Source organism: Setaria viridis, chromosome 9, assembly GCF_005286985.2.
Source record: "Setaria viridis chromosome 9, Setaria_viridis_v4.0, whole genome shotgun sequence".
NCBI lineage: Eukaryota > Viridiplantae > Streptophyta > Magnoliopsida > Poales > Poaceae > Setaria > Setaria viridis.
Window position 1 is genome coordinate 32,667,563 of NC_048271.2, and position 13,987 is coordinate 32,681,549.

At 48.9% G+C, this 13,987-nt stretch overlaps 1 protein-coding gene across 1 annotated transcript; it reads left to right on the plus strand.

The window, feature by feature from the left end:
- Window positions 1–478: 478 nt before the first annotated feature.
- LOC117835540 (uncharacterized) lies at window positions 479–2,389 on the plus strand. The gene is made up of 3 exons (XM_034714898.2): window positions 479–816; window positions 887–1,229; window positions 2,348–2,389. The coding sequence occupies exons 1-3, from the start codon at window positions 479–481 to the stop codon at window positions 2,387–2,389; spliced, it is 723 nt and encodes a 240-aa protein (XP_034570789.2).
- The last annotated feature ends 11,598 nt before the right edge of the window (window positions 2,390–13,987 follow it).

Consider the following 13,987-nt stretch of genomic DNA (forward strand, 5'->3'; position numbering starts at 1 on the left):
AAGAACAATATTTTAAAAAAATAAGTACAATAACAATAATGGCAGCCATACCCGACACACATTTGGCTCGAATCTAATAAATCAAAAATAGCGAGGCATGTCCATTGGCAGCCGGCCAAGACCAAATAAGCAACAATATAAAGATATTGGCATATTGCGCTCAGCTGTTCTGAGAACCCAAAGTGAATCTATCTTGCACGTACATTGGAGACAGGCTACGTGCAGGTATACACAAACCTATTACAAAATTCATATGCAACAATGTAATTAACAACCAATGCAACAACCAAAGTGAATCTATCTTGCACGTACCTTGGAGACAGGCTACGTGCAGGTATACACAAACCTTTTACAAAATTCATATGCAACAATGTAACAACCAATGCAACATTCGTTATTATATATGACGATGCATCTAGCGTGCATGGAATTATATGCATGCATGATCAGCTAGCTCACACAAGGGGAAGCAGGAAACATGGGGATCAGCATGATGCGGATGCACGTGGTGGTGGTGTGCTCCGTGGTGGGCTTCCTAGGCCTCGTCGTCGTCATCCTCGGAGTCGCCGCCGAGGCCGCCACCGCGCAGGCGTGGGTCTCGGCCGGCGAAATAGACATCGACGACGGCGGCCTCAACGTCAAGTGCGTGTACCGGGCCACGCCGGCACTGGGCTGCGGTATCGTGGCGGCGCTGCTCGCGCTCACGTCTCAGGTCGCCGTTACCTACGCCAGCCTCTGTAGCTGGTGCTGCCGGACATGGGAGCTCCCCAAGGAGACGAGGCGCATCGTCGGCATCGCCCTGTCCGCCGTCTCATGGTACTCCACCGGCCACCGGACTCTGTTTTCTCTTGAATTGTTTTCCAAATAAAACTGGTATGCTTTGCAGGATCATCGTGATCATAGTGGTGGCACTGTTCATCGCGGGCGCAGCGATGAACACGGACCAGAAGAGAGGCCTCACCGCCGACGAGAAATGCCCCATCGACCCCGGCAGCGCATTGTTCGCCGCGGCGACGGTGTTTTCTGTGGTGGCCACCGGCTTGCAGATCGGCTCCTGCGTCCTGCTCCTGGCGACGCCGCCGAAAGGCTCCACGAAACCGCTGGCCACGCAGCAGCAGGACTTGGCCACGGGGCAGCCGGAGTCGCAGCAAAGTGCAGAGGTGGTGGTAGCAGGTGGTGACCCCCCGCCGCCTTCAGCTCCTTCCTTGTCGTCTGAAGCTAAAAGCCAAGTTTGAACTTTGAACCCTACGAAAGGATGTTCACTCTTAGAGTCCAGACTTCCATAAAAGGGATAAAATCGTACAGCCAACTTTTATATGCGCACTATATTTTCTTTATTCGGAATCTGACATTCAATAAAGGGTGATTCCGTAAAGGTGCTCCACACTAGAACATTTTCTCATGTAGTTGGAATGTTTTCAGTTAAGCTGGAAGATTTTCTTGTGAAAGTGGAATAGTTATTCGGAAATGCTACCGTGAAGACGTCCGAGCATAGGGAAAAAATCGGACGCAGGTCCCACTACTCAACCTTATCCACCACACCCTCTCCTTATCCACCACACAACTGCCCATCTCCCTCTCCCATGACCTTTGTTTTTCAACCTCCCAGCCCCTCACTTCCTCCTCCCTTCCACGCTCACGCCCCGTGCCTACCGCGACGCATGGCCATGGCTACCTCCCTGACCGGCGACAACACGCTCCCCTACCCTGGCGTCCTCCTCGCCCACCCCGGCGGTGCCCCTCCCCCCACTCCGGCGTCCTTACCCACCAAGAGCGCCCAACGTCCGCGGATCCAGTGGCCCTCTCCCCGATCCCGGCGAGATCCAAGCAAGCCGCTGACCCTCCCCTACCACGGCTGGTGGCGCCCTCCCCAGATCCGGCAGCATCTCCTCTCCTTCGGCCGACGACAGGCATGGCGGGCATGCGGGCGTGCACCATCCAGCGAGCCTGCACCATGATTTGTTTCACCCGTGATCTGTGATGTTGCAGCCGTGATTTTGGGATGTTTGAATAATGACTTTTGTGATGTTTCACCTGTGGTCTGCGATGTTGCATCTGCGATTTGATTGGGATGAGATGTTTCATGCATCGGCAGTTTGATGTTGAATGGTTCATTTTTCATGATGTTTCGGTATGTTACTTTGGATGTTGCACAACATTTTTTATGATGTTGCAATAGTTAGTTTGGGATGTTGCATTTTTTACAATGCGAGATTGAATGTCGCGCGCAACATGATACAGATGTTGCGGTGGGTTTTTTCCGTCATCAACGAATCACTAAGAAACGTTCTTTGATGTTGCAAACGTTAATTTTCGATATTGCAAATGTTGATTTTCTATGTTGCAGATGCTATTTTTGGATGTTGCAATGGACTATCAGAACGTCTGATGGGAAGTTTTCCCATCGGACGTCCGGGCGCTAGCACATCCGATAGTTTTTTTTTTAACCTGGAACGACACTCTTCAGATGATTTCCCTCTGGTCGCTAGAAGCATATATCCATCTATGGAGCTTGCTGTCAAGCAGTTTAACTTGTTGTTTTGATGTCTCTGATGATGTATTATCTATTATGTTAGGTCTCAGTACATCAGATATAGTTTACCTACTAAGCATGTTTCAGACTAACGGTTTAGTTAACATTAAACTCAACAGAAAAAAATCAAACAGGCTACTACGTTGTTCTCTTGTAGCATCACACACAGCTCACACATTTGCCTTCTCCTAGCATAGCATCCCTTACGAAAATAATGAGCTACAACACCTAATGGCTCATGGATCCCCAAATTGTCTGCCATCATTCATCAACCCTGATGCCAAGCTTGGTAGATGCAAGCCCATGACAATCACCAGTGCTTAGACATTGATGTCTCCATCACTTCCCTCGCACTCGTTCTTTGGGATAGTGAAGCGTCCCTACATAAGTAGAGACTAAATGTGATACAAATATTAGTCCCAGGAGGCTGATAACACATTTATTCAACAGATGGTTCATAAACCGTACAACTCCCGGGGGAGTGGGCGTGAAAGCCACGTCGAAACGATAAGTAAATAAACACCAGCGAGCCAAGCTACTGTCAAGAGACAGCACTCGGGACTACACGGCAGCGGAAGCATTCTGCAAAGGCCAACACCAAAGACAGCGTGGGTGCGGAAGCGACCTTCTACTTGAAATCCTCGGTGATGAAGTCCGGGTCTTCCTCTGAAGCAACAAAATAAGGATGAGTACAAAAGTACTCAACAAGTCCAACCTCATCCACGGAGAGGGATACAATCAAGAATATGCACACGATATATCAATGATAAGGCTAAGGTTTATTTGCAATAAAGCTAGATTTTCAACACATGCAAGGGTTCATTTTCAAAAGAGTTTTCGCAAAGTATTTCTTTTAGTAACCGAATCATTAAGTGGGGTTGATCCTACACAAAGGATACAAGTTTTATTGCTACTGGACTCCCCATCAGTAGTAGCTCACGACACAACTGCCGGACACTTCCAAAATCCAACACAAGCCATGAAAACCATCCATCTCCAAGCACTAGTGATGTGACCAAGCCGTAACTCGTCCAATGTCGTGGACATAGCTGCCCGGATAGGTTTTAACTCTGCAGAGGTTGCACACTTTTCCCACAAGTAGGGTACCACAGCACGATCACCTTAGTATCGGTACAGATCCTATCAAAGCCATTACCCACCTTAGCTAAACCTGACTAGCCATCACGGAAGCAACCAAGGGGTTAATGACCTACCAATGGGGTCTTAACCGGGACCTAAGTTACAAAGATCTTACTCCTTCTCCATGGTCTCCCGTTGCTCACCAGCTCTCCTGATGACCAAAAGACTAGCTCGTGGGATTTATGCTAAGTCGTTGCCGCATACAACGGTCGAGTGGTTGCACGATGGTTGGGTTAGGCAAGATGACACATTAACTTAGTCCTTAATTTGTGACAAGATGGATATCTCCCAACCTTGCTCAACCACCAAGGTACGAGCCCAACTTATTGGCATTTCACACAAGAAACATCCATCCATCTCATCTAAGCATTTCTTTTCTTCATTTCCAAAAATCCATTTTCCCCTTTAAAACACTCACACATTTGTTCTTTAACAAAATGCATTGTAGTCATGACTGAATTGAGTAACAAGGTCCTAAGCATTCTAGCAGTAATTATCATCCAAACAGAGTAAATCATATTTAGAGATAATTATAGGACAATCAAGGAATAATCATAACAATCAAGGGGTGGCTATCCAATCGTGTTTCAGCAGTAAAATAATATGCAATTTTATAAAATAGGCCAAAAGGTTGTGTTTGAAAAATTAGGAGAAATATGCATCAAAGGGTGAGATTGGACTTGCCATCCTCAAAGCCTTCTGGAAGTTCTTGCTCGTGGTGCTGGTCTTCAGGCTCCGACTCATGGTACTAGTCGTCAAGCTCCTCTTCGGGCTCCTCCTCGGGCACTTCACGATCTATGGCACACACAATTGGGCACACAATAAATAAAAGAAAAAAAATAAAGCTTTACCCGATGAGCTTGGATAGGGAACGTGAACGGAGATTAGGAGGAATGAGTATTTTCATGGAATTTGGAATGACTCAGCGGGAATATATTGGAGGATGCCGTGGTTAAATTTGGGATTAATTGGAGGAAGTTTGGCACATGAAATGACGAGATAACAGTGTATTTAGGGGGGTAGAACAGGGTTTAGGACCAATCTGCAAGAATCAGGGACTTGTTTGTAATTATCTTTAGGAGGTGGAGGGGCTGATCTGCGAAGAAAGTTTAAGAGAGGTGGGAGGGTCTGTATGCAAAAAGGAAAAAGCGGATGGGTGAAAACGCAAAACAACCTTTCTTCTTCCTCGAGACAGAACGTCTCGCACAGGCAAAACACGAGGGGCGGCACGGTTGGGGAGAGGCGGCGCTAGGGCACGGCGACGATCGGAAAGTGGGGGAAAATGGAGAGGAGGCTGAGGGGATTCGATTCCCTTCCTTACCTCGGACTGAGATGGCTCCGCGATGGCGGGCGGGAGACTGCGAGAACGGCACTGGAAGCATGGGAGCGAGGGGAGTTGGTCGGAAGCTCGGTGGTGGAGTCGAGAGTGGAGCGGAGGGCTTTTTATAGGCTGGAGGCGAGGGAAGGGGCTGCCGATGAGCGGCGCACAGGAACGGTGGAGTTAATGGCCGCCGGGATGCTCGGGAACAGGAAGCGCACACGACGGTGGCATGGTGAGGTAGAGCTCCGCGTACGCGGCGTGGCGAGGCCGGGCTCGCGCGGAGGTGAACAGGGACGTGGTGGCGTGCTCGAGCGGTGATGCGCGTGGACGGCATGGTCGGGCGCTGGCGGCAAGCTGTTGGTCTGGCACGTCGTCGTCGAGGCGCGCCAGGCGTGGTGACCGCGGCGAGCGCGCTCGCGTCTGGGAGGTCAGGGCGCAGTGGTGCTGTGTGTGGGCGCATGCGGCGGGGTGCAGCGTTAGCGCGACGTCGCGCGCTGGGAGGGGCAGGCGGCAGGGATGCGTGCCGGCGCGCGGTGAGCAAGCGCGGCGGCGAACAGGGTGCGGCATGCGGGGCTGGCGCAAGGGCACGCATGAGGGAGCCTCAGCCAGGCGCTGGGCAGCGGTGTGCTAGGTGGGTGCGCTGTGCAGGTGGGGCCGGGGGCAGGCGTGGGCCCGGGGCCAGATGCAGGTGGCGTGCAGTAGGGGAGCCAGCACCGGGGCCGGGCCGTGGGAGCAGGCGCGTGTGCCAGGGAAAGGAGGCAAGCACAGGTGGGGCCGGTACATGCGACAGGGGGAAGCGATGCATGCAAGCGGTAGGAGACCAGGGGCGCATGTGCGCATGCAGGGGCCAGCAGGGGTGCTGTGTGCATGAGAGCGGGGCACAGCCAGGAAGAAAGAAATAAAATTAAAAAAAAATATCAGTGCATGCATGCAGCAGGGGAAAAAGAAGCAAGGTGCGGCACGTGAGAGAAAAAGGGAGGAAGGGAAAAAGAAATGAAAAAAAGGAAGGGAGAAGAAGAAGAAAAGAAAGGAAATAAGGAAGAGAAGAAAAAGGGAGAAAAAGGAAGGGAAAAAGGGAAGGAAAAAGAGATAGAAAAAGAGAGACGGCGGCGATTGTGGAAACGGTCGCGGACACGCACGGTGGTCTTCCGTCCAGCACGCGGCGTGACTCGCGAAGAGATAAAAGGGGAACACGGATGGATGGCGATCGGCTTCGGTGCCAGGACGCAGAACTTATCGGGAAGACTGGATTTTAGAGAGCTCAAGCGGTGAAAGATTTTGAAAGTGACTTTTTTTAGCGAGTGATTTTAGTTGGTAAATTTTACGATGTTACAGACAGCTTTACCGAGCCGTGGCCTCTTGGCACGCTTTGAGCATGAAGCTCTGGATGACGCATTCTTTTCGTTCAATGGTTGTTCGCCATTGCTTTCCTCACGCTCTTCCTCGGATGACATGAACTCTTCGTACTCCAATGGTTTAATTGCTTGCGTCCGAAGTCCTACCTCATCATTGCTGTTGGCTCGTGCCATAAGTAAAGCATGATTTTCAGCTCGTTGCGCATCGTTGCGGAACATGCCCACCAGCCATTCAAAAGGTTCATCTTCGTTGGGAAGATATGCAAGTACAGGATCTCTCTCTGCCAGTTGAGCTTTGGCTTGTATCCTTCTGTTGACTGTCACAAATATTGAATCCTCCAACTGCTTTCTCTTAACCCAAGACGACTTCTTTTTATGGATCTGAAAACAGATCACAGAAGAGGAAAGCAAAAGTTCTTAGTTGCACAAATCAAATACAGACAAGATGAAGAATCTAGTTTTTTTTTTCCTGAAATTAACTTGTCACTGTCTTACCACTTCGATCCAACTTTGCTCATAGGCCAATGAGCCACATGTTAACTTCAATATTCTCTCTGCCATTGTGCTCAACTCTGATTCACCGCCAAATAACTCCCACCAAGAAACTAAATATAGGAGAGCAAGTCAGTTAAACAATTAGACCAAACATGGTACGTTGTTGCAGATCAGGACAAACAAATAGACAAATATCTACAAGCTTTTGTCCTGGAGAAAATTACCGGGATCAATATTTATTTTAGGATTATTTGCATAAACTGACAAAAAATCCTGTGGAGCAGCCCTGTAAAGCTTCAATTGAGTGACAATTGTAACTCGTGTAGTTGGATCTTGGTAAATGTTACGTATACACTTATCTAGTGCTTCTATGAAGATTTCTGACTTGTCAATTTCATCTTTGTTTTGGTAGTAGAAGAAAGGATTCAGATTACCAGCCAGGTGCAATGGTGTCAATTGGTCAAGATCTGATCTAAAATCTATATGCTCCCAAATTGGCAAATACTGCTCCTCCTTGTTTTCACAGCGCAAGAAAATTTCCTTCTTAGCATTTGTAAGGTCACCATATATGTATCCCATAGAAGGTATGCCACTACCCATCCTCCTCAGAACATCCACGAGTGGTTCAAAACAGTTTACAGCATAAAGCACCCTATCTCAGAACTCATTGCTCACTACTAGATTATAGAACTTCTTGCCCGCAGCTCCCTTCGACAACTTACTGTCCTCCCATTCTTTAGAAACAAACATAGTCTTCAACTCAATCCTCTTATCATAAAGGCTCCTCAAGTTCAAGCAGCAAGTAGTGTAATAAGTGATCCCAACAGGAACTAAATCATGTTGGCCGGTGTACTGACGGGTCATGTCTAATAAACGTGTTTGGCCATAAATGAAAGCAGTGAGTGACTTCGCCTTCGTAATTGTATTCTTGATCAAAGGAATTTGTCCAATGTCTTCAAGAATCAAGTCAACACATGATGCAGCACACTTAGTCCAAAATATGTTGGGCTCTTTGCAGTAAGCATCTTTGCCTCCCGCTGTTGTGAATTAATGTTTGTCACAACATGCACCACGTTTTTCTCACCGACTTCTTCAATACAAGAGTCAATACAAGAGTCAACTAGTTGAAAAACATATGCTTCACTCTTGCCGTCTGATGGTAGGAGGATGGAACGGAGGAAAGACACACCTTGTGAACAATGGACTGCCAAGTTCAACATGGGCCTCCCACTAGCATCACACTCTCTATGAACCATAATAGAGCATCCCTCCTACGCCCATGATTCCTTCAATTCTTCAATTGAATCATTAACAGCCAAAACTTATCTACGTAATAATGGCCCATCAAGCTCATAAAGAGAGGGTCCCCGCAAACCAGGGTCAAACTGTGCAATTGCATCTAGCATTAAATCGAAACTCTCTAAGCACACTGTATTAAAAGGAATCCCAGCTTCAGAAAACCATGTGGCAATTCGTTCAATAACCATTTTCCTCTTCTTTCCCATTCATTTCGTGCCACTGGATGTTTGTGCATCTAGCCCTTTCTCCATTGCATAGTCTGTAGTTCACACAACCTTCAGGAGAGAAAACAAAAAAACAAACAAAGCATGCGTGACTAAATTTGCCGAATTTTTGCAAATTAGATTGTAGAGAATTTGAAAGAAAATTTGAAAAAACTGGAACTTAGTTGTTCACAGTAGGCAGCAGGTTGCGGCCACATAGTGCATAGAGTGGATGGTGGGGCTCATTCAACAAAATACTAAATGCATCATTCATGACTACAGATAGTTAAGAAACCTAGCGAAAAGGACAAACAAGAAAAATCTACCAAAAGCCTAGATAAAAGCTAAGAAGAAAGAATACATGAAGAGACATTTTGTGACAGGTGACACAAAAGTTGAATGTTACATCATTTGGCCATACTTATATCGCACAAATTAAACTCCTAAGAGAACAATCCTCATGGTCATGGATCATGGAAATATGGATTCCAGGCATGAAACATTTCTTCCCATTTATTCAAGATCACCTCATTAGTAAACGCCACTACCATGAACTACTAATATATGTGAGGAAATCAGGAAACTAACAGCAGTTATAATATCATCTCGAGATCTGACCAGATATAAGCTCCATTATCTACTAATCAACCAAGCACAAGATAACATAGCCTACAACACCATGATTCATCTGCTAGTGCAACTCTATTTTCTCCTACATATCATCAGTAATGCGACCTTGCTCTACACATACTCAGTCAAAAAAGATCTCAAAACTTCCAACCAGCTGCATAATTGCGAAACATGTTGAAATGAAAGTAAATGGTTCTTCCAAGCAACGAAGAAACAATACATGTCAAAAGGTTTGTGGTCACCGTCAGGCATCATACATCACCTAACCACGCTGCTTCCAAGACGACGACATCTCAATCTCGCCGTCAACAGGGGAACATTCTTCCCGCCATCATTTGCACAATCCAATCATCAAGAGGGCCATTCCACTCAAACCCTTGCCCACATCCCCAAAACTCCCAAAATGTACGACCTAATCTGCATCCATAGCTAATCTACTACCTTCACGAGAGAACACAAAAGAGGGGGAAATGAAATCTTTTTCTTCCAGAACAATCCGTGTGGAGAGCACGCAAGAAAACAATCCGGAACAAGAATCGGCGCCCCGCATTACCCAGTTCTTTCGCAGCAAGATTAACCGGCCGGACGAACAGATTAATTACAAAAAAGGGGGCTGCGAGGAATGGGGGTTAGGGAACTGACCTCCGGGACGTAGAATGAGGAATCGGTTCCGGCGATGGCGGCGCCGCGGCGGCGGCAAAGGTAGGGTAGCCGGAGCCCTAGTTGAAAATGTTCTTGGCGACTACCGACTAGTGAGGCTGCTGCCGCCTGTGGGGGACTGGGGAGGAAGCAGCGGAGGCCGGACGCAGCGAGCGAGTGCGCGCAGTGGTGGGCTACTGGGCTCATCAGGGACTCGGGGTACGCCGGGCTGGGCTGGGCTGGGCTAAGATTGGTAAATGCAACGCGGCGCAAAATACAATTTTCTCTCATATGAAATACAAACCTCCGTTCACAAATACTATAAATTTGACGACTTACTGTTTAATGTCTGACTTTTAATTTTTCTCACGTACTCATTGTTAAGAACTTTTCAAATGCGTAGTGTACTTAAAGTATATTTGACAACAAATAAATGATACTTCCATATTCTAATTAACTAGTGGAGTCCACATGAGCTTTGGTTTATCCCGCATTCCTGCCATCTCGTTTTGAGAAAATGACGTGCTCAGCAAAAAAGGTGAGAGTGTTTAACTGTTTGTTGTCATCTCATCTCTATACGAACACGACCCTGATATACTCCACCTCATCAATACCTTCTCTAATTTTGTATCAGCCTTGTCTGTCTTTTATTTCTTTTCTTTCTTTTTGTGTGAAAGTATCACTCTCTATGGATTTCTAGCTACCATATACTATCATGCTTGAGGAATCTAAAGAGAATTGCACACCCGTTAAATTTTGTTATGAGTCCAAATTTTGATGTTGCCCCCACCAATTCAGTTTGAAATCGACCAAATCACTTATAAATTATCAGGTTCTCTTCCTCATGACGGTACATTGTACAGCTCCAGTGTTTGATCATGCCATAAGTGATGTCGGCAAATTGGGCTGGAGCACCTCGGTCGCTGTCAGCGCATCATAAGCTGCATGAGAGAAACTAGCAGAGGACGAAGGGACTTAGGGGAGACAGAGCGGGCCGGAAGGAGTATCTAGCAGCAGCGAGAGTACGTCTACCTTTTTCAGCTTTCTTTCGGACATTCAACCAGCTAACAGATGACATCAAAAAATTGCTGAAATGCATGAAAGCCACGACATCCAAACCCCCTTCAAACTAAACTAGGGACGTTATTTGCAGCCCGTTTAAAATTCGAGGGGGTGTACTAAATAAATAGATGGGTTTTAGCTCTACGGTGAAGTTGAACACTAGGTGGCCAATTAAATAAATGATGATCATCAATATGCATCCCAGAAGTACTAGTTTATATCGAGTTCATCAAGGTGACATCGCCATAAAGGGAGCTAGTCTAGTACTGGGAAATTAGAACGTCTTCAACAAACGTCCTTCCATAGGGTTTCAAACTCGGCTTTGTAGGTTCTGTGGCTTCAGGTTCTGTGCCAACACCTCCTCTGCATCTCACTGCAGGCCGCGTCGCCAGCTGCACCGGCTGCCCCATGGCTACCTCCTGCTGCTGCGTGGCCAGCGGTGAAACTTACAAACATGACAAGGCTAATCAAAGAAGACAAAACCATATCAGACGAGAAGGCACGAAAGAGAGATCAGGATCAGAGCAAAGAAGCTGCGAAATGAGGGGAGTAGAAGATTTCTGAATAGGCAGAAGAGAAGGGCAGAAGTTCAAAATGGAGCTGGATTGGAAACCGCCGCGGTTAAGAAATTGTAACCTTCCAAATAGGAACTAGCCAATCCATGGGCGCAAGGAACTAGCCAATCCATGGGCGCCCACTCCCCTGCAAGAACCATTTTCTTGCTTGCAGTATTTGCAAAGGCTACAAAATTTAATCATTTGTTCTGCTCAACACCTGAACAAAATGGTTAAAAAAAACTATCCGAAGAAACAAAAACCAAGGGAAGGATCAGCTTGTGTTGCCTGAATGCACCTGAACACGACGCATGACATTTTTTTTATCATATTTTGAAGCTAGAAGCCTAAAATATATATGCCCAAGGCCATTGAAGAACCACTAAAAAGAATTAATAGTAACATCGTTGATATAGAATATGGAAATAGCTAAGATAATCAACACTCGCAGCCACCTCTTGAATTAAACACATATGCGCAGTATGTTAACATGGTCATGTCTGATGCTCTAAGAACAACAGCTGAGACGCACGCTATGAGATTATTTTTTGGAACATATACATACTAACAGTTAAAAGCACAAAGGAAGAGGAAAATTAAAATGCCTCATAATATTTCAAGAGCTATTAACACTGTTAAACTACATGGACATCATACTTGGACCAGGAACGAAAGGAAAAATTATTAACGCTCTAACTGAACTCAAAACAGGAGTGAATCATTCAACATGTACATAGGCAATGCTAACATGATGGTCTCGTAAGTATCCTTGTTCATAGAATAAAAATGCTTACCAATGCAATCGGGAATATATATTGAAAAAAGATGCAATGATTTTATCATCTTGAATAAGCATTTCATCAAGCAGTGCAGGTACTGGCAGCAGAAAGAACAACAAAATCACCTCGTCCATGACGACCGTGGCTGGGTCAACGGGCGGCAAGCATGGCCCGCGAGGCAGCGCTGGTGGCACAAGTGCACAGTGCCTTGGCGACCTCGGTAGCAGCGCACGGAGCAGGAAGCACAGCACGGGCAGGCGAAACCAGACGCACGCAGAGAAAGGATTGAGGATGGAAGAGGGAGGGGAGAAGGGGACCAACCCGGTCATGGACCACACACATGGCAAAGACGGCGGTGTGAGCTGCCGGCTAGTGCTCTCTTCACCACTCCATCACCGGCAGTGGCTGCGCTGACTATGGCCCGTCCGGCCAGTCCAGCACTTGTGTCGCCCGCACTACCGACAGACCGGCTGAGCCCGCGAGGTACGCTGGCGGGTCATCCCATCCATGCCGACTGACCGCACCATCAACATCGCCCGCGCCTCCGCGGCAACGACCAGCGCCAATCGGACCCGCCTGGCCGGCCGTCCGCATCGGCATGGTGACTGACAGAGGAAGAAACGAAGTTGGGGGCTCGGGGCCAGTGGCGGTGGATCCATCGGAGGGCAGTCAAGGGCGCCCGATTTGTGGCGGATGAGGCGGAGCGTTGGGTTGGAGAAGGCTGGACACGGCGCGAAGCAAGGGTGAGGAGGAGGCGGCGGCGTGGGACTGGGAGACAACGACCGCGAGCCGAACCAGCGCAGAAGATTTCTTCGTCGGACAAGGACGATGCACATGCCTCCCGCGTGGGACACCCATCCATAGCGCGTAGAACGGACGCGACCGGCCGACGATGCGAGAGGAGACGAGGATGACAGGAAGGAAGGAGAGCGCTTCTGCGCAAGGCCAGGTGAAGCAGAGCACCGAGCAGGGGCAAGGAGGACGCCCACGCAACTAAGGGTGCGTTTGGATGGGAGACAATGTAGGACGGGACGGTCCTGTCCCAGTTTTCTGGGATGGGATGATCCCATTTCATGTTTGGTTGAATGGGATGGGTTCGTCCTAATTTTTTGTTTGGTTGGAGAGATTGCAACAAACGGGATGAGCACTGTTTTCTCCTTCCGTTAGACACCGTTTGTGGGCCCCACTCGTCATACTAACAACGTCTTCTTCCTCCTCCCTGCGCCACGCTGGCCTCCCTGCTCCACCTGCGGCGCCACCCCTGCTCGCCTCCGCTGCCCCTGGGTCACGCCCCCGTCCACCCCCTATCCACCCCCGCCGCCCCCCGATCCACCCCGCCGCCGCCCCTGGCACGCCCGCGCCACCCCTGCTCCACCCCGTCGCCTCCTGATCCTCCCAGGCGCGCCCGTCTCCGACCATATCCGCCCCGGCCGCGCCCGCCGGCGTCCGCCCCATCCGTCCCGGCCGCGCCCCCGTCCGCCCTGGCCGCGCCCACGTCCGCCCCGACCGCGCCCGCCTCCGCCCGCGTCCGCCCCGGCCGCGCCCGTCTCCGCCCGTGGGAGCTCTGGCCGCGGGAGCTCCGGCCGCACCCGCCTTCGCCCGCCGGATCTTCGGCCACGGCCCCATCCGCGGGAGCTCCGGTTGCGGCCGCATCTTGCCACGCCCGCCCTGGCCGCGGGAGCTTCGACCGCGCCCGCGAAGAAACGGCGTTGACGGAGATGAAGTGGGACGCCCCCGTCCGCTCGTTTTGGAGGGACGGGGGTATCCCGCATATAGAGAGAATATTCTCTTCTAGGGATGTTCCCGTCTCACCTGTCCTCCAATCAAACGCGGGATGAAGTAGGATCGTCCCGTTCCATCCCACTTCGTCCTTGAAACCAAACGCACCATAAGACGTTAGATAAACGACAATCTCTGAGTGCCGTTTCGAACAGAATACTTAGACGTTAGATAAACGGCAATCTCTGTGTGCCGTTT

What these genes read in the sequence shown, in the direction of transcription:
- LOC117835540 (XM_034714898.2), top strand. Translation starts at nt 479, where the DNA reads ATGGGGATCAGCATGATGCGGATGCACGTGGTGGTGGTGTGCTCCGTG. An exon ending in GCCCTGTCCGCCGTCTCATG is followed by an intron (nt 817 to 886) that starts GTACTCCACCGG and finishes TATGCTTTGCAG; the next exon opens with GATCATCGTGATCATAGTGG. An exon ending in CGTCTGAAGCTAAAAGCCAA is followed by an intron (nt 1,230 to 2,347) that starts GTTTGAACTTTG and finishes TCTATGTTGCAG; the next exon opens with ATGCTATTTTTGGATGTTGC.